The sequence below is a fragment of the Dendropsophus ebraccatus genome, chromosome 8 (genome assembly GCF_027789765.1).
Source record: "Dendropsophus ebraccatus isolate aDenEbr1 chromosome 8, aDenEbr1.pat, whole genome shotgun sequence".
Classification (NCBI taxonomy): domain Eukaryota; kingdom Metazoa; phylum Chordata; class Amphibia; order Anura; family Hylidae; genus Dendropsophus; species Dendropsophus ebraccatus.
In genome coordinates, this window is record NC_091461.1 from 86,583,681 (window position 1) to 86,604,034 (window position 20,354).

At 43.3% G+C, this 20,354-nt stretch overlaps 1 protein-coding gene across 2 annotated transcripts in view; it reads left to right on the plus strand.

The window, feature by feature from the left end:
• Window positions 1-20,354, plus strand: part of ADK (adenosine kinase) — a 138,635-nt gene that overhangs the window by 30,891 nt on the left and 87,390 nt on the right. Inside the window, exons 1-3 of one of the 2 annotated variants that reach the window (XM_069980843.1) lie at window positions 2,820-2,919; window positions 16,743-16,817; window positions 18,873-18,926. In XM_069980843.1, coding sequence (XP_069836944.1) covers window positions 2,906-2,919; window positions 16,743-16,817; window positions 18,873-18,926 — 143 coding nt within the window. In that variant the 5' untranslated portion in view covers window positions 2,820-2,905. Of the gene's footprint in view, window positions 1-2,819; window positions 2,920-16,742; window positions 16,818-18,872; window positions 18,927-20,354 lie in introns of those variants that run through there. The other variant, XM_069980842.1, reaches the window with a different exon arrangement.

Consider the following 20,354-nt stretch of genomic DNA (forward strand, 5'->3'; position numbering starts at 1 on the left):
GGCCCGATCGCCGTGAACGGCCGGCCGGTACCGGGCCGGTGGCACGGTGACCACCATTACTTTTTACAGTAATGGCGGTCGGTGCCGTCCTCTGACAGCACCGACCGCCATTTTTTTCCGGGTCATCGGGTCACCGATGACCCGGAAAGGTTCCAATCGCCGCTATTGGCTGATCTGAATTGATCAGCCTATAGCGGCGATCGTAAGCACAGGGGGTGTTAACCACCCCCCGTGCCGTGAAGCTAAGATGGCCTGCTATGATTTATAGCAGGCCATCTTCCCTGATCGATGTCGTTAAGGGGTTAAAGGGGTTATCCAGCGCTACAAAAACATGGCCACTTTCCCCCTACTTTTGTCTCCAGATTGGGTGGTGTTTTGAAACTCAGTTCCATTGAAGTAAATGGAGCTTAATTGCAAACTGCACCTGAACTGGAGACAACCGTAGGGGGAAAAATGGCCATGTTTTTGTAGCGCTGGATAACCCCTTTAAAGTGGAGCTTAATTGCAAACCGCACCTGAACAGGAGACGAGTGGTGCGGTCTCTGGAAGAAAGTGGCCATGTTTTTTAAAGTGCTGGATAACCCCTTTAAGGCTTGAACCCAACAGTGTACCAAGCAACACTTTTAGGTCAGAGCCCAAACAAATGTACCCAATCTGAATGTGGGGGGAGAATTATCAAGCTGTCTTAAAGGGGTTATCCAGTGCTACAAAAACATGGCCACTTTCCCCCCTATCTTGTCTCCAGTTCAGGTGTGATTTGCAATTAAGCTCCATTTACTTAAATGGAACGGAGTTTCAAGACCCCACCCAAACTGGTGACGAGAGGGGGAAAAGTGGCCATGTTTTTGTAGCGCTGGATAACCCCTTTAAGGGTGCCTTCACACCTACCGGATCCACAGTGGATCTCACTTCTGCAGATTTGAAGCAAGAACCGCTGCGGATCCGGTATCAATTCACCCCTATGATAGCACATATTTGCAGCGGGATTAACATCCTGCTGTGAATATGTGCTTTTAACTCCCTGGTGCCTGCAGCCCACCCCCAGCCCTCAGATCAGCTGAGCGGGATTGGGACCGGAGCCGGGAGCCTTACTGCAGCCGCGCCGCCGAGCAGATAATGTATGCTCACGGCGGCGGGCCGGAGATTGGCTGATGGGGGGATGTGGCCGGGATGGGGGGGGATGTGCCGCCGCCGGGGATGGGGGATGCGACGGCGGGGCTGCGGGCACCAGGGAGTTAAAGCACATAGTTAAAGCTGCTATCATAGGGGTAAATTGATACCGGATCCGTAGCGGTTCTCGCTTCGAATCCGCAGAAGTGAGATCCGCTGTGGATCCGGTAGGTGTGAAGGCACCCTAAGCCACATTCACAAATCCGTAGTTCTTTCTGTGGTGGCAGACACGCAACTGTGGACAAACGTAGGACCACTGTTTTTCAATGGTCCCATATATTTGTCTGTAGGTAAGTACGGGGCCGCGATCCGTGCCACAGTAAAGAAGCACATGTAGTGCAGAGCAGGTCTTGGCACATGGATCACTATCTCAATGTAGAGTCAGCATAGTGCTTTGTAAAGCACGGAGCACTATGATGCATCCACGCAGTGCTGCTGCAGGCTGCACTATGGACGGTGATCGGCTGATCGTGTCTTAGGGTACTATTACACCAAGCAATTTCCCGACGATTAACGATAAACGATCTTAAACGACCGCTAAGGCAAACGACCCGAAATCGTTCGCCCAAGTACACGAAACGATCGTTATTTATGATCGTTCTTGCTGTCGTTTAGTCGTCGCTATTGCGTATGTTTCAGCTGTGAATTTTTATTCCACCGAACGATGTGCGAACGATCAAACAATAAAAATAGGTCCGGATCCTATTAACCGATCGATTTCTCGTTGGTCGTTTAATCGTTGCCTGCTATTACAGGAAATGATTATCGTTCAAATCCGAATGATTTAAAGTTTTTTCGAACGATAAACGTTCCGTGTAATACCCCCCTAAAGGTCCAGACCTAAAATCATCATCCGCTGACCGCAATTGCTATGTGTAATAGTGATGCGCAGCCGACAGGTACCGATTGAATAAACCGGCATGCATTACCCCTCCACGGACTATCGATAACAATGTCCGTGCAGTCCTTGCTAAACGATTATCGACCCCATGTAATAGGCCCAGGAAATAATCGCTGATCTAGCAGATCTGCACTCATTTACATTATTGATCGGCCCATCTAATAGGACCCGACTTCTTGATAAATCTCCCCCATAGTGTTTAGCCGGCTTTATCTGGGTCCATGCCTGTGATGTGAACAAAGCCTTACCGCAATATTCTGTATAATGTACATGGTGTGAGGCTGACCTGATGCAGCCCCCGCTGTGGCTGTATGGCTGGCAGTATAGGCTGCTGGATACTGCAGATCTGGGCGACCAGGTGCTGCATGGATGGGATAATCTTGGGTAGTATACACAATGTAAGCGCTAGCCAGGTGTGAAGATGACGCACCCTATAACGGGCAGTCTGCACGGCTAGGAGTAAGTGCACGGGAAGCGCATACATACCGTCTGTGTGGACTTGTTATGTAACGGGGTCAGTAGAGGGCGGCGGCAGCAGGGTGAGGAGCCGTGTGTTTATCTCCTCAGCCGGGGGTCGCCCCCGTGTTATCGCCGGCAGCAGCAGGGTCCGGGGCGGCGGGCAGCTGAGGGCAGCGCCTCAGAGCGGGGTGGCCAGATGCTGCGCGCGGAGAATGCTAGGGCGCGCTTTAGCCAATCAGGGCGCAGAGGGGCGGAGCTTCCGGTTTACGGTGGAATCATAGCTGTGTTCGGCTGAAGCACGCTGCATCCTGCACAGACTGCTACCCAGTGCCAGCAAGCTGCCCACTGCCATTCTCACCACAGGACTGGGACAAGATGCCAGCCTTAAGGTAATCCTCCTGCCTGTGCTCACCTGCTGGCGCTGTGTGCCCTGCCACTGTCACCGCTGTGCAGCCTGTCTTGTCATCTCTGCTGATGTGGACAACTTTTAAATGTGCATGTCTCCTCTCCTGCCCCCTGTGCTGCTGTCATATAGCATGCAGGCATATGGCGTGCCAGTTTGTGTGTGATGCCTGGTCACAGGGAGGAGACGATTGTATCCTGCTGGCTCCTATGGATGGCAGGTCAGCAGGAATATTGGGGGGATGAGGGAGGAGTGCTGCTCCTGCTGCTGCTGCACCTGTTGTGATTCCCAGGACATGACAGGGAAGTTCTCCATATGGGTAATGTTCTGATCATAGGATAATGTCTGTCTGACATTACACTGGCTCCACAACCTCCCCTGAAATGCTTTAATGGCCTTTAACCCTGTGTGTGCCAGGGCAGCAGTTGCTGGAGGGGATAGAGCTGGGACGCCATCCAGATCATTTTGTCCAATTACATTAATCTGACTGTCAGAACGTGCTCTGGTGGCACTTAGCACAGGAACCAGCTAATAAGCGAGCCGCCCCACTTGGGTTCACTGCCCTATGTGAGCATACATTAAGATCAGGGTGAGCTCTCTTGTACTGATCCAGTATCCAGTTTTCTGATCTTTTGGACAAACATGTACAGTGCCCCTCAATCATATTAAAAACACAGAACTGCATAGTGTGAGCACAGCCTATGGTAAAGTCTACTCCATTTACATTTCCTGCTTTGGCACTGTATTATAGTGCCATCTTTTCCCCAGGTAGTGGCAGGCACACCTGGCCATCCATCCCTCCACACGTACAAGCCTAGGGCACCTGTGGCCCGTTCTCTGGTTGTCCTTGTTTGGACCAGTAGGTATTTATTCCTACATACAAAGAATAGCCATGGGACCTGCAGCTTGGAAATGCTCTCACCTGCCTGTCACCTGCCTTTGTCCCTTATCTGCTCAGCTTAATATGTCCCATGTCTGGACAGGGGCCACAGTCACAAGATGATGGGTAATTACCATACAGTAATTTAGTATCATTTGTTTGTAATTAATGAGATGGTTTTCCAGATAAAGTACAGGAAAATCAATAAACTCAGGCTTTTAAGGCAGACTTAATTATTTACTAATAATAATCCCTGTTCTATTTAAGGGTGGTTAAAATTGTCTTGAATAGTTGCCCCTTGTATATTGAAGAAAATTTTTTAAATTTCCCCTGTGCGTTGACTGACTGTTTAGGTGATGCTTGTCATTTGGTCCTTTACCTGACCTACAACCTCCTATCATTTACAAGGGGGAAAATGTGACTGTTGTTTCATCCTTTTGAAGAGCAGCAGATAAAAGTCCCAGTCTTATTTCCTTGCCCAATGCATTTTCACCCTATTCTCCAAACAGGCATCCCATAATATTCATATATATATTCAAGTTCTTACCATTTAGGAAATGCGAAGCAATACGCATTGAAATAGTGAATGCCCAAGAAAACAAATAAAACACAGTTTGTGGCACAACGGTAAAATTTTTTTTATATATATATATATATATATAATAATTTTTACCGTTGTGCCACAAACTGTGTTTTATTTGTTTTCTTGGGCATTCACTATTTCAATGCGTATTGCTTCGCATTTCCTAAATGGTAAGAACTTGAATCCACTTCTTTTTTTCGGTGTGCTATCGCCAGCCCATGGGAGAGCGTGTGCTCCTTCACTGCCGTGGTTCACCGCTCAAAAAAGTGACATGATGTATCTTTCCTGAAGCTGATGGTGGTTGACAACTTAAAAAAAAGTTTTCCTTTCATTTATTAGCCAAGTGTCAAGGAGTTGGGGTTGAGCTCTCTGAATGCCACAGTTTGGTACACCCCCACACTCACCCTCTCCCTCAGCCCCTCTTTGATCATGGTACATCAGCTAAGGGGCTGGGAAGTGAGGATGAGCAAGGAGGGGCACTAGGCTGTAACACTTAGGGTACAAACCCACTTGACGTATTTGCTGCTTGAATCAGTCTTAAAAATATGCAGGCAAAACGCAGGTTGGCTTTATACGATTGTTCTGCGTTAAAATACGCAATTGCGTATTTTTGAAGCGTGAAGCTTGTTAGCAAAGCATCAGTTTTTCGCACAGGTTGTTAACAACTGATGCTTTGCTAACAACAAGCTTCACGCTTCAAAAATACGCAATTGTGTATTTAACGCAGAACAATTGTATAAAGCCAACCTGCGTTTTGCCTGCTTATTTTTAAGACTGATTCACGCAGCAAATACGTCAAGTGGGTTTGTACCCTAAAACAGCTTTACTACCTCTCTTTGGGACTCTGCTAAGAAATAAAAAGGCAATTTTAGCAACCACCACCGGCTTCAGGAACAGTACAATTTTCCTTTATACCCTAATGGCTATCCAAGGAGATCTGCAGCTGACAGATCCCATTAAGTCTATTAAAGTCAATAGACCTGTCAGGAACATGTATGTCGGCAAACATTTTTGACAGGTCACTGATGTATATCTGCAATGTGTTCAGGAATCACTATGTGAAGTGTGGTGATTCCATACTCTGCCAGGAAATGTATGATGATTGGAAAAACATAGCTCTTTTCTGTTTAGATATATAAAAAAATAGCGCCACATCTGTCCTTAAAGGAGAAGTCTGGCGAAAAGTTTTATTAAAGTATTGTATTGCCCAATATACAAATATACACTTATTACAGGAAATGCTTATAAAGTACTTTTTTTTCTCTTGCACAGACTACTGCATCAAGGCTTCACTTCCTGGATAACATGGTGATGTCACGACCTGACTCCCAGAGCTGTGTGGGCTGTGGCTGCTGGAGAGGATGATGGCAGGGGGACACTGAGGGACACAGGGCACTAGAGGGACACTGAGCTTCCCCCTGCCATCATCCTCTCCAGCAGCCACAGCCCGCACAGCTCTGGGAGTTGGGTCATGACATCACCATTTTAACCAGGAAGTCAAGCGTTGATGCAGTAGTAAGTGCTGGGAAAAAAGCACTTTATAAGCTTTTCCCGTAATAAGTGTATATTGGTAATTTGTATAACTTTTGGGGGACAATACAATACTTTAATAAAAATTTTCACCAGACTTCTCCTTTAAAGCTAAACTGCAACACAAACTGTTGACAGGAGTTGCGCTGTTACTGAAAGGGGGGTTGGTCACCCCCGTCTGTCTGAGCCTTCTGTGCAAACCCCTGTGTCGTCTCTAAATGCCGGTGCTGTGTTGTAAATGAGCACTGTTCCGCTAGATTGCTGGCTTTGTTTCATGTTACATGAGTGGCTATATGCCTGATTTGGTAGATAATCACTCCTTAAAGCAAATGTACCATCATGTACATCGCTTTAAAGTGACTACCACCAGGCCCAGGCTGAAGCACTGGAGGCGGGCCGATCCACCCCTAGTGGGAAGAAACACCAGCCCCTCCATGACGTGACTCCATTAGAATCAATAGGACCCTATCATAGAGGGGCTGGGGTTCCCTCCTACTGAGGGTGGGTCTGCCTCCTCCAGTGCTTCAGCCTGGGCCTGGTGGTACAGTCGGGGCCCTATTACACGGGACGATTATCGTGCGAAAAATCGTTAAATCGTTCGAATTTAAACGATAATCTTCTGTGTAATTGCAGGCAACGATTGAAAAATCGTTCGTATGTCGTTGATTGTTTAGATCTGAACCTAAAATTATCGTTAATCGTTCGCTGTAATTCCACGTTCGCTCGCTCAAGTTCTGCGTCTTTTCACTAATCGTTCAGTGCAATTGCACATTGTTCATTGTTTTTCTGGGATCAGAAGGAATAAACGATCATAGTAACTATCGTAACTAACGACTATCGTTCTGTGTAATATGGTGAACGATTTCAGGTTAACGATAAACAATCTCGTTTGCAATTGTTTATCGTTAATCGTTAAAAATCACTCAGTGTAATAGGACCCTCACTTTAAGTCTTTTATATAAATAGAATGGCGATGTCCCGGTTCCTGAGCATGGCGCCGGTCTATTCCCAGGCACTGGCCTGTCCTGAAGCACTAGAGGCAGGCAGGCCTGCCCGCCCCCAGTATGATGAAACCCCGCCCCTCTGTGACGCAGCTGTATTGGTTCTAATGGAGCAGCGTCACAGAGGGGAGGGGAGTTTGTCACACTGGGGGTCAGGCTGGGCTGGCCGGCGGTGGAAGGGAATAGACCGGCACAGGAACTGGCTGTGGTTAAAAAAAAAAAAAAGGACCACGGCATCAGCATTCATATAAAAAACTTAGCCATGTACCTGATTCATTCGCTTTAAAGGGGTACATATCCTTTAAAGGAACACACTAAATATACTCCTGCCAAACGCTGTGCTGATAATGGAAAAGAAACAATTTTTTGGGAACAAAAGAAAACTTTATCAATTACAGTATATGAATGCATTCTGAGACGTCTTTGTACGTTTCTGTCTCTGCGCTCCTAGCTCTGCCAAGTTTCTCGGTTCTGGGTTTAGTTCTAATTGTGCTGTAATTATATCTGGAGCGAAAGCGGCGTTCTATGTTTATAGATCTCTCCACAATATTGCTATTGATTTCAGCTCTTGAAGCTCTGTTCTAAGGATTAGGATAAGCATAGTGATCATTTTTAGAATATATATAAAAGCTTCTTCACAGCCAATATATCAGCTATAAATTTAAAGGGGTTATCCAAAAACATGGCCACTTTTCCCCCCTCTCTTGTCTCCAGTTCAGGTGTGGTTTGCAGTTAAGCTCCATTTACTACAATGTAACCTAATCTGGAGAGAAGAGAGAGGAAAAAGTTGCCATATTTTTGTAGTGCTGGATAACCCCTATAAAGGGGTACTCTGAGGAAAAAACTACACTATATGCATTTTTTTTAAATTATAATTTAATGGCGGTTTCTGGCTACTATGTGTAGCAGGCACCTGTTGGACTTAGGAGGACCGTCCCTGCTATTGTACATACAGCTGGTTTAGTGGCGGCAGATGGCGCACAGCATTGAGGAGGGACTCTTGGCACCATTTCGGGCAGCACTCACTGTGGTTCCCACTGTACCCTTTTGCATTGTTCCTCTGGCCATTAATTACACAGTCCTCCAAAGTCTATCCCGCCCCTGCTACACACACTGATCCCCTGCAGAATGGACTACTGTGTGTAGCTTACTAGGCAGCCCTGATACAGCCAGAAGGGGCAGCAGAGAGCCAGTGTCAGGTCTCTCGGCACTAAACAGCAAAATAACCTAAAACAATCATAAAATAAAAGCTGCTTTTAAAACGCTTTATTTGTAAAAGCTCTCCATTTAACAGTTTTTTAATGTGCATGTATCATTGGGACACTCAGAAACCTCCATTTATTTGTGGCAATAAGTTATTTTTGTTCTTGATAAGGAGCACTCATTCCCTGCCAACCCTGGACAATATGACCTACGGTCTGGTCATGTGTGGTCACATGCAGAGATAAACAAATTGCAATGGGACAGTACAACAAAAATACACTTGTGTAGTGGGGAACTGTTCTCATATCATGCACTGGACTGTGTGTGTGGTGGATCCATAGCCCCTATAAAGGCATTGTGAGCCCCGAATGGTTGTCTAGGGCCCATCTACTTCTTCTACATACTGTTCTTCATGCATTTTCCCTCCTAGTTCAGTTGTACAGCTGCGGATGTAGAATACTGACCTGAATACACTAAAGCCATAAGCAGAATATCTGGTAGTCTGCCATCTACTGGGTGTGTGATGCATGCAGCTGCATTATATAATACTGTGTAACATTACAGTGCTGTATACTATAAGGGAGTGTGTTTACTAATAGACATTCGATGAGGGATTGATGCAGGTTTTGCAGGAACCTCTACAGACAGACATTGGCCTTGCCTGTACTCGTAAACGGCCGTGTAAATCCACAGCTGGGAAAAGTAGATTGTGCATGGGTATCGCCATCTGTTCTCTGTCCCTCCTCCAAATATGCAGTGCTGTTTCCTGTGGTTGCTGCAACCCTGCCCGGGGTGTTATGTTAAAGTTAATAAGTAGAGTATCAGAATATCTGAAAGCTCTTCCATGCAGTCCATGTGGAGACCTAAAACAGCACATTTGCACTTGGATAATGTCTGTGTGAGCTTTACATTTTTTTTTTTAACTTTGCCAAGTATGAAGATTTGGAAAAAGCATAGAATGTGTTTAAAAACAAACAATAAATCATTGTCAATGACTTCTTTGAGATTTGCCCATACTTGGGCTGGGTTTACAAATTGTGTTCTGACGTGATTTCATGGAAATTGGGGCAAATTCTTGGCAAAATGAATGACAACAACTAAGTTGAGACCACGGGTCTTATTACGTATGCGTGTATTGCTGTTTGTGTAATGCTAGAATACTACGTAGTGCTGTTGGGATCAGGAGATGACCATGACCCCTGCCCCCAGTAGCAGCTCACTCTAATGTCCCTATTCCTGACATGTGACCTGTTAAGTTGAATGTGAGATAATACAAGGATCTAAACATCTCATTCTGTGTAGTGATTATTGGATATTCTTCATATTCACACATCCTGCAAAGTTATCTGTGATTGCAGATCCATAGTCAGTGATCAACTTAGTGCCCATTGATTTCTATTGTTTTTTTTTACCCATTCCACTTTTATTTATTAAAGGAGAAGTCCGGCGAAAATTTTTTATTAAAGTATTGTATTCTCTCCCCCCCCAAAGTTATACAAATCACCAATATACACTTACTACAGGAAATGCTTATAAAGTGCTTTTTTTTTCCCCTGCACTTACTACTGCATCAAGGCTTCACTTCCTGGATAACATGGTGATGTCACGACCCGACTCCCAGAGCTGTGCGGGCTGTGGCTGCTGGAGTGGATGATGGCAGGGGGACACTGAGGGACACAGGGCACTGGAGGGACACTGAGCATCCTTCTGCCATCATTCTGTTGTGTACTATAGAAACTGGTAAAGACTGCATACAGCAACCAATCACAGCTCCGTTATCAGCTCTGGTAAGATGAAATCTGAGCTGTGATTGGCTGCTATGGGCAGTTTACACCAGTTTCTGTTTTACATACTTTTAACTATGGCCAGGTTAAATGAATCTAACCTGCTGATGGCTCTCTAGTGGGCACAGGAGGCAGAGGATGAAGGTATGTCTCTTACCTTCATTCTCGGCGGCAGTCCAGTGCTGTCGGTTGTGCCAAGTAAGCAGTTAGGAGTACTGGGGACGTTGCTACCACTCCTCCAAGCGTCCAGCCCCATCCATTGCTAATCATTAACTCCCCCCCCCCAAAAAAAAAATGATTATCAATGGAGGAGGCCAGCTGGGGGGTAAGAGACATACCTTCATCCTCTGCGCCCTGTGCCCACTAGACTAGGGAGCGGTCAGCAGGTTATATACATCTAATCTTCTTATAGTTCCCATTTACTAAATCTGGGTCTTAGATCCCTACATCCTTTGTCAGCCAGCTAGTCCACAGTGGGAAGCTTTAGTGTATGGAAGCTATGAATGGCATGTCTTTGTTTTGTGGGGCAAGCCTCTAACATGTGGAAATTATTAGAGAGGCACTGTCTTGATTTTTTTTTTTTCTTCTTTTTTTTTTTTTTTTTTTTTACAGAAATCAACAGGGGTTGTAACTGCAATTAGTTTTCTCTGTTTAAATCAATGTTATACATATGGCCACTAGGTTTCTTCCTTCACTGCGCATGTGTACAGTTGCTCGCATTGTATGGTCAGCTCTCCTGTCACCCAGCACCAAAACCTCTGTAATCCTACTGTAACATTATACTGACTTGTTGCATAACAAAGAGCATTGTCTGCTGGTTGGCATGCAGAGTTGATATAATAAGGATCATTATTTTAACTTTTGCTAAGTTAATTGTCCTCAGTTGATATACATCCTGCATGATGGACGGGTGTCCTTCCTTGTGTAAGCGCACAAAGGACTGGGGCTTTCTGTGTTTGGTCTCAAACTATGTTACTGTCCTTTTACACACAGATTTTTAAAGCCAAAGCCAGGAATGGATTTGAATAGAGGAGAAATCTCAGTCTTTCCTTTTATGACCTGTTCTGTTCATAGTCTTTTCCTGGCTTTGGCCTAAAAAAATCTGTCCGATAATGTGTGTAAAAGGACCCTATGTTTGGGCTATTGAAATGGGGGGCATTCCTTTCTTGGCAGGATGCTGACAGCTGCATTGTGCTACTGCAATGCAGTGTGAACCTAGCGGCATATAAAATATATAATTTGTAGGATACATCCAGAAACATTTTATATCATATACACACTAAAGCCAAAAATATTCACTCACACAAGCAGATACTCACACAGCCACAAGCTCAGGCTTTACTTTTTGGTCAGATGTCCATAGAACAGCCTTATAGACGAGATATAAATAATAATATCCTGGAGAGCAGCTATTCCTAATTTTTTTTTTTTTCTGTAATTTTTTTTCCCCTAACAAACTATAGAACCCAACAAAAGAGATGACTTCCTTCCTTCTACAGTCTTTTAACACCTCTATGTAGAAATGTTTTTGACATTTTCATTGTGTTTAAAACTGAACTTCTGCTTTTATGACTATATTATACATTCTTTAGGAAGGAACTGCAACATTGTACATAGTACAAAGCCTCTGTAATATTCGTCAGTCACCAACTCACCAAAAAGTAACTGGAACTTTGGTCAGAACAGAGAACATCAAACCCACAGTGGTACCCCCATGGAAGACCTCATTTTCTTGATAGAACAGAGCTACAGGTTTGCGAATGCATTCAAGCGTTTCATTCTCTGTGGAGTCCCCGAAAACAGCTGAGTGTTTATCAGCTGCATGACCCACTGCCCCATCTCAAGGTCAGGGGGACCCAGAAACCAGAGTCCCCCGCTATTAAAACAGCATAGAGGATAACTTTGAGAGATGGTAAAACTTCTGAAGGTGCTGGCCCATTGGGTTTTTCAATAGGATATGCTATACATTTCTAATAGTTGGGCACATACCTCTGTGGACCTCCAGTCATCTATAGGAAAAATATCTCTTTACCCCTGTTTACTTGATTTATTCTACAATGTCCTTCTAGATGTGGTGAGGGGATGCCTTTTCTCCCCTACTGCTTAGACAAAGTGTATCAAACTCGCCCCTCTAGCATTTGCTTTGGCTGGTGTGGCATGATGGCAATCGTGTTTTTCCAAAAGCTGGAGGACCAGGAGTTTGACACCTGTGGCTTAGATCTTAGTTGCCTGTCCTCAAAAAGTGATAATAAATGTGCTACCCGGGACTTTGTACAGTCTGTGGTGTGTTTGGGGGATGGCACTACACCTGCTCCACTCACAGCAATTGCCATCTGTTTACTGCACCTCCACTCCGGGCTCCTGAACCTCCTAGATGCTGCAGTCAGTAGCAACCATGGCATCTAAGTGGTCGGCTAGAGTGATGGGGATCTCTCACTACCTTGACAGCCCTGCGGAGTTGTAATTTTGTTGTGCGAATGAGTTTCTATGGCAGCCTGGAACCTAATGAAAGCCCTCCAAGTATGGAAGCCTAGGAGGCTCTGCTAGAGTATTAATGAGCGATCAGAGAATCACACATTTACGGGTTTACAAACAGATGTCTGACAGATTTTTGAAGCCAAAGCCAGGAATTGATTTGAAAAGAGGAGAGATCCCAGTCTTTCCTTTATGACCTGTTCTCCGTTTTATAGTCTGTTTCTGGCTCTGGCTTCAAACATCTTTCAGATATCTGTGTGTGTAAGGGCCCATTTACACAGATTATATGCCAAAATTTTGAAGCCAGAAACAGATTATAAACAGAGAACAGGTCATAAAGGAAAGCCAGATATTTCTCCTCTTCCAATCCATTGCTGGCTTTGGCTTCAAATCTTTGGCAGATAATCTGTCAGATAATCTTTCTATGTAAGCGCACCCTAAGGGCCCTAATAGTCCCTTAGTCCTGTAGTACAAAATCACCTCAACACCCAAAATAACTTCACACGTAAAGGGTTAAACACAGCTCCTTTTCTATGGAAGGATGCAGATGGTTGCACCCCATCGCATCTGGTTTGCAGAATCGTCAAAAAATGTTTTGAGCCCTAATCCAATTTTACGCTGCCAGGCCTAAAATGGATTGATGGAAAGAAGAAACTATTCTTTCTTTCTTTTTTTCTATTCTGACTTTGCTGATCAGATTTTCCAAAACCTTTTGCTAAAATAGCCGATTTGCTTTAAAGCAGCACTAGTGTTCGTATACTACTAGAAGCTTATACAACTTATCTTGTTCAGATGCTGTATGATTTGGCACAGAATCACTTCTCCCCACCCCCCCTTAAAAAAAAACTTTTTTAAATCACAGCTTGCTCATGTTTACAAAGTGATTTAATTGACCTTTTGTGCCTGGAAAAATATTTCTATGTAAACAGTGTCTTAAAGGAGTCAGCCATGTGAGTGGCAGGGTGAACTTCGAAAAAAATGGAAAGTTTTGGGCTGTATTTGGGAATGGTCTGAGGTTGCTAAGCAGGATTCCATTTTTAGATGTCCTTGTTCTCGTCTTCTCCTAGTTAACAAGTAATTCTTGTTCATCTGCCTAGTTCAAGGACGTGCAACCTTTTACCTGTAGAACTTTGAAACTGTGGATTTTAACCGGGGCATTTTTCTGCCACCCGTTATTAGATCTGCCCATATGCACATATCACTAATGCAATGAGAATTCTCTGTGTGCAGGGTCACCCTGGTCTAGAAAAACATGTCTGTTTTACAAACCATGCCATACCTTATCACAGGTTGTGTTTAGTATAGCCAGCTTGGCTCTGTTCATGGTGGGGCCAAGCTGCAATACCAGAAACAACCAGTGGGCAGGTGAGGCACTTTTTGCAAAGGAAAGCAGACCCAGGACCTATATAAGGGGTATTCCTATCTGAATGTTTTATGGCATATCCATAGGATCTGCATCGGTCTCAAGAGCTAGGGGCCCCAAACCTGCCTATGTTACTGGAGTGAGCTAGAAAGTACTGTTGAGTGGGCCTGCCAAACTGTTCAGTTTCGGCAACATTATCTGAACCCGAGCGATCAGCGTTTGATTCCCTGTCACTGCAGAGGTTTGATGCTGCATTTACACTGAACTATTATCGTGCAAATTTGCACAATAACGTTCGAATTCGAGCGAGAAATCGTTCATTTTGATTTTTAAGCATGTTCTCAAATCGTCGTTGGCAAAAATTCACAGATCGTTCCGTGTAAACAGTCATTCACCGATTTTAACCTATGTGCGAGATAGACTTAAGCAATCGCAAAAGATTTTTCCGTATGATATATCGTTCCATCTAAACGCTGATCGTTATTAAAAAAAATAAAAAAATTGTTACTTTGAAATCGTTAATCGTACGGACGGGACAATTATCGCTACATGTAAGCGAAGCATTAGCACAGCGCCAAAGTGTGAGCTAGACAAGAGGGCCCTGGATGTCATAGTACATTCCAATTCCACTTCCGGAACCAGCAGCGGCATTTTTTTTTCTTCTCATTTTATTTGCTAAGTCCTGAAGTCTTTCAGTTATCATTCTGGCCATTAAGCCTAATATAGGGGTTAGCACTTTTTATTTTTATTTTTATTTTTTTTTTTAATATAGTGCTGCCTTATATAAAACTTAATAAAAATCATCTCCTTGAGATGGGACCAGTCCCTTTTAAGCTGACCAGTTCTGTTTTTGTGCATCTCTGATATAGCCATGGTGAAGAGGGAAATAACCACTGTCATGTCACGTTTAGCTGTAGAAAAAGAAATCTAAAATCCATAAAAATTACACAGCCATAAAACTGTGTGGGAATCCAGCTCTACGTAAATCTGAAATAGCCTTCTAAATGTCCAAGCTTGGTTAGTTTATGAAATAAAACTAGTTATACTTATAAATTCCTGGACTTTAACATTGTTTTTTTTAGCTTTTTGTTAAGTGTCCCCCCCCCCCCCCTCCCCACACACACACACATTTCACTGAATTTATTCAATGGATAAATAAACACCTATTACAATACTGTCTCTTTTATAAAGCAACAATGGGCACTCTTACCTTACTGTCATTGTCAATGTGCATGGATAATTTGACAGTAGCCTTGAGCAGTGTAAAGATCAGAGGCTTCTCTGCCCGGTGACTGTAGCATCCTGCACTGCTTATATAGGGCTAACATGGTCAGTCTCCTTTTTAGAATGTGCTTCAGACTTTGATGGTAATTCTTGAGGACAGTTCTAGACGGTGGTTACTGGGGCAACAGTTGAATTATTCTTGTTAAGTAGAGGTGGATAAATTGCTGCTTCCATTATATCTGATAGGCAGACAACACAATTTAAACTGGGCACAGGAAAAATACACCATAAAATGTGATATCCAGCAATTACTCTGCTCCTAGGATTTGTCTAGTTATGGTAAAGAATATTTTTATGCGCTTTGTGTCTGTAATTCACAGGTCTTTCAGATTATTAAATCAGGTAGTTAAATAGCAATTTACAGATTAGTTATCACCGCCCTTCTGAAACAAAACTGAAGCCCACTGGGTATCGTCTCTTTGCCAGTCCGCTGTGGCAGAGTGCAGCTTCCTCCACCTGGGACACCTGGGTGTATAGACCCACGATGATCACAACAGGCTAAGAGAAACACGTGGCTCTTCACTCCTTTGCTTGTTGCCTTTTCTATCTTGCTGCAGGAGATGGGCTCTATAGTCCTAAGGCCTTATTACATGGAGAGATTATCTGCTGAATAATAAGGTTACCATCGAGGAGCTAGCAGGTTTTTGTTTTTTTTAATAGTTAGCCATGCACCAATCTGTATAATAATGCACGGCCGATGGTAGATTAAAGGGGGACTTTTGCTTCCGTATGTAAGGTGTAAAGATGCAGCAAGCATCGTTCTGACGTTCTGGGTCTGGTGGTATTAACATGCCGGATGCTTTAATCTGTCCCATTGAAATCAATGGGATCAGTTCAAAGATGTGTTTCCCTTCTGAGCTTTTCTGCTGCACTGGAGGGAAACTCTGCCGCATAAGTGTAAACCCGGACTATCAGAGCCTCCTCAACGGGTTATCTTGTTGTAAATTTCTCACAGCTGTGTGCTGTGATAGCTGCTGTGTGTTTCATGTAGGCTTGCAGTTTTAGCTGCGGCTGTCCAGGCATGATGGGATTTGCAGTTTTGCAACAGCTGGAGGGCCAGAGGTTTACCATCGCTGTCCAAAACTAATGCCAGATTCCAAAATTTGTTCAAACTCGATACTTGACTCTCAAAACTATTACTCTAAATTAGAGACTCCATAATGATAGGAACCTGTCGTGGTAAAAACACAGTCCAATCTTTTGGCAGAATGTTATAGACCAGGAGGAGCTGAGCCAATTGACTGGCCATACAGAAATGGGTGTTGGTCACTGAGCAGGACAACCTGCTTGACTACTAAGCAAAGAATGAACAGGAATTTAATAAAATTCCACATTGTAAGTTTTCTAAAGTGATTATCAGCTCTGCTCTATAACCTGATGCCTGCACTTTTACTTTGATAGGTTTGCTCTGTTGCAGACCCTAGAATAGACCTTATAAAATATAATACATTAAGCAGTAAAAAAAAGTGTCTGCTTGCTACCTGGACCTTTAAGTACCTGTCCCATGTACAAGTTGTGGACTTGGTACAATAACTTTTTGTAGATAACTGTAACAAAACTCAGCCATTCAATTTTAAAACCTTAGCACAACCACATGGCTGTTGTATAGCAATTTTTTTTACATAATGTCAGAGTTCATTGTTACTCCATGTTTGTTATAAAATGACCGTCTATAGCTTATTTAGCTGTTTGTTTGTTTTTTCCAGTGAAAATCTCCTGTTTGGCATGGGAAACCCTCTCCTGGATATCTGTGCTGTTGTGGACAAGGACTTTCTGGACAAGTAAGCTTTCCACTCATTCTTAGTCACTGTATGACACTTCTTGTTCCTTTTCTGGAAAAAGGAAAAAATTAGCACAGCTTTTTGTGGTCACTCCTTTATGTCTTCATTTACCACAAAATAGATCCTATTTTACTGGCCCTTAAAGCAGTTTTACCACTATAGACACTTATCCCCTATCCACAGGGAGAATGGGACTCTTGAATAAGACTGTACCTGTGGTAATGGTATTTAGATTCACCTTCTGCTCCATTCATAGTCTGCGTTGTGAATAGTATAGTGCAGTGCTCAGCAATCTTTAGCACTTTGATAAATGATGAATGAAGCGACAATTAAAAGCCCTATTACACAAAGGGATTATTGGCCATACTTGCCTGATTACCAACCGTTCCGGCCCATAATCGCTTGGTTTAATAGGGCTTGTTAAAAGGTCATGATCAGCCGACATGCTGTTGGTTGTCTGATCATGATCTTTGAACATGCTGAAAGAAAACATTCATCACAGTGAGTGTCAGCTGCGTGTCGCTCTATGTAATTGTGGCAGCAGCAGACAGCCGCTCTCTTAAAGATTGTCCGGGTAGATTTCCGTGGCCCCTGCTATATGTCTGTGCGTATACTAGAGGTGAGCGAGGAGGTGGCGAGCAGTGATTCGACAGGTCGGCGCACACTTCCTCCTCAACATGTAATAGGGTCTTTAGTCTGTACCTTTTACCTATTTATTAGATATAAATATGAAATTCTAAATTCCTTTAATGGGAAACGATCAGCAAGTTAGACTACTCTTAGCCGCTCCCTATTGCGCACAGGGTGCTGAGGATGAGGGCATGTCTCTTACCTTCATCCTCTGCACCTTTTCCGTGCACTTTGCAGTTTAATCCGGCTTATAGTAAGGCTGTTTGGAGAACCAGAGGGGGAGCTATGGCTATGCTGCTCCATTGATACTTATTAGAAGGGCTTGGCTGGGGATAAATTATTGCTCTAGTGGTGGTAGCCCTGCTCTGAGTGCTCCAAACAGCCTTACTACACGACGGATTAAACTGCAAAGTAGGCAGATAGGCCTCCTCGGGAAATCGGCCAGTATATAGCAGAAGATGTGCACTGCCTTATGCAAAGTGCTCTGAAAGTAATCGGGTAATTAAATCTGTATTTCTGATCCATTTAATCAGTTAAACCTATTACTGCCTTGACTTCCTTGTGCTAAATCTGTTTACTTTAATCTGTATAGGAATTAGTGAGGATTATGCCATGATCTTATTCAGCATGTAAAGTCCTCAAAACATTCACCTAAAGTATTACCTGTCATTTAAAATAAAAATAAAACTTTTGACATTTCATAGAGACTTGTCCAAAGTTTCCATCTTTGGGGATCAGGCTCCTCAAAATAGAGCAAAACAAATGCTTAGTAAGCATATTATCTCCTTACTGGCCGATACTTCAGTCCCTGTTTGAGGTCTCTATCTGACATTTACTTTTTCTTTTACCTTTCATATTTAAAGGGGTTTTTCGCAAAAAGTAAACTTAATCTTACCTTTTTCACACTCCTCCGGTGTTGTCCTATGCCAGTCCCTGGCTGAGTGTTGCTGTCTCCACTTCCGAGACTGACTTGTCTGGTTCTGACAGCCCGCTCAGCCAGTCACTGTCCACAGTGCTGCCCTGTCTCTATCCGCTATGGGCTAAGCGGGCTTTGACCAACAGACCAGTCCGTCTCAGAAGTGGAGGCAAGATCGCTCAGCCAGGGACCCAAAGATGATGGAGGACGACACTGGGGAGCACAGGGAATAATAGGCTGTTTATGTTCTTCCCAGAGGCAGTAACATATCAAAAGTTCTTTTGGGCAGAATCTGGAATAAAGAATAAAGAAGCACAAGGATTCGGTAGATTCCGCCTTATGTTCTCCTTTTTCTTTGCTAGATTTTCATGCCCCTTTTTAGTTTTTTGGTATACAGTGGCTTGTCTAGTATGTGTTTATTAATAATAACCTGATTTTATTGCTTACAGTGCCTTTGTAGTCTATTAGAAGGTTTAATGTTGATACTGTCTATTTTCTTGACTCCATAGGTACGGATTGAAGGCAAATGATCAGATTCTGGCTGAAGACAAGCACAAGGAGTTGTAAGTGCTATAACCCCCCCTTCCCCATAATTTTCTTGCTTGCTTCTGTTTCTTATATACTGTATTGCGTGTGAGAGGTTTGGCAATGCCATTCTACCCTAGACATTTTCATAATGACAGTCTACAAAATTTAACATTATTCCTAATGGTACTGTATGTATGCAGGATCCTGTGAAATAGTAGGATTTTTTTTTTTAATTTACACAGTAGGCCTGTAAAATAAGATCAGCTAACCACTTCATGGAACTTAACATTCTGGAAATACTTATAAAATAAGACTTATATTCTTTTGAACATTTTAATGGGTATCTGTCAGCTTTATATAATGCTCTGAGATGCAGACATGGGAAGATTGCTGATTTTGATGTAAAATAAATTTTACCTGTCCTAGGCAATGACTTTTCGCAAACTCTGTGTAAGGCTGTCACATGCACATCTGTTCCTCATCCACCCTGCTTGGTTTCCAGGGCTGAGCCCTATACATCAATCATGAAGGGTAGGGGTTAAAGATGAGCAAACCTCGAGCATGGTCGATTCGATCCGAACCCAAACCTTCGGCATTTGATTAGCGGTGGCTGCTGAAGTTGGATAAAGCCTTAAGGCTATGTGGAAAACATGGATATAGTCATTGGCTGTATCCATGTTTTCCAGACAACCTTAGAGCTTTATCCAAGTTCAGCAGCCCCCGCTAATCAAATGCCGAACGTTCGGGTTCGGATGGACTTGAACCCAAACCCGGTTCACTCATCTCTAGTGGGGATCATCGGAGGAAGAAGAGGGTGTGCATTCTGCAGTATGGCACTTGAGCTTGGAAGAAATTTTTTTTTATAACTTTGCAAATATCCATCAGCTAAGAGATAGGGAGATAAAGCAAATGAGATCTGACTATCTGTGACAAAGTCTAAGCATGATATAGAGCTGACAAAGTTTACTTCATTAGTTTAAATGCTGTAAGTTTTTTGTTTGGTAGAGTATAGGAGAAGCTTTACCAGATTTATATAGTTTTTTTTTGTTTACTGCCTTTCCACAATAAAATCAATAAACTATCTTTTTTTTTTTATTTTTTTTATTTGTGTCTCTATGGTCTGAGAGTCTAAAATGTTATTTATGTTTCTTGTTTTTAGTGGGTTCAGTTTACAGGTTATAGAAGACCTGTCACCACCGCTGGTCTGTCTGTTTTAGCAAATACTAGCAATGCCCCTAAAATTATGGTTTTGTTATGCCTATTTTTTTTAAATCACTGTGATTCTCTGCAGTTCCTCTGGTATTCCTACAAGCAATATGTGACTCAATGATTTACTGAGTGTTACAAGTTCGGGGGAGGGGGGTGCCCCTACACTGTCTAATATGCCAGGCTATGTAGGGACATGCCAGGAACAGCACATCACAGACCTATAGAAAAGATATTGTAGTATTGTTTTGACTTAC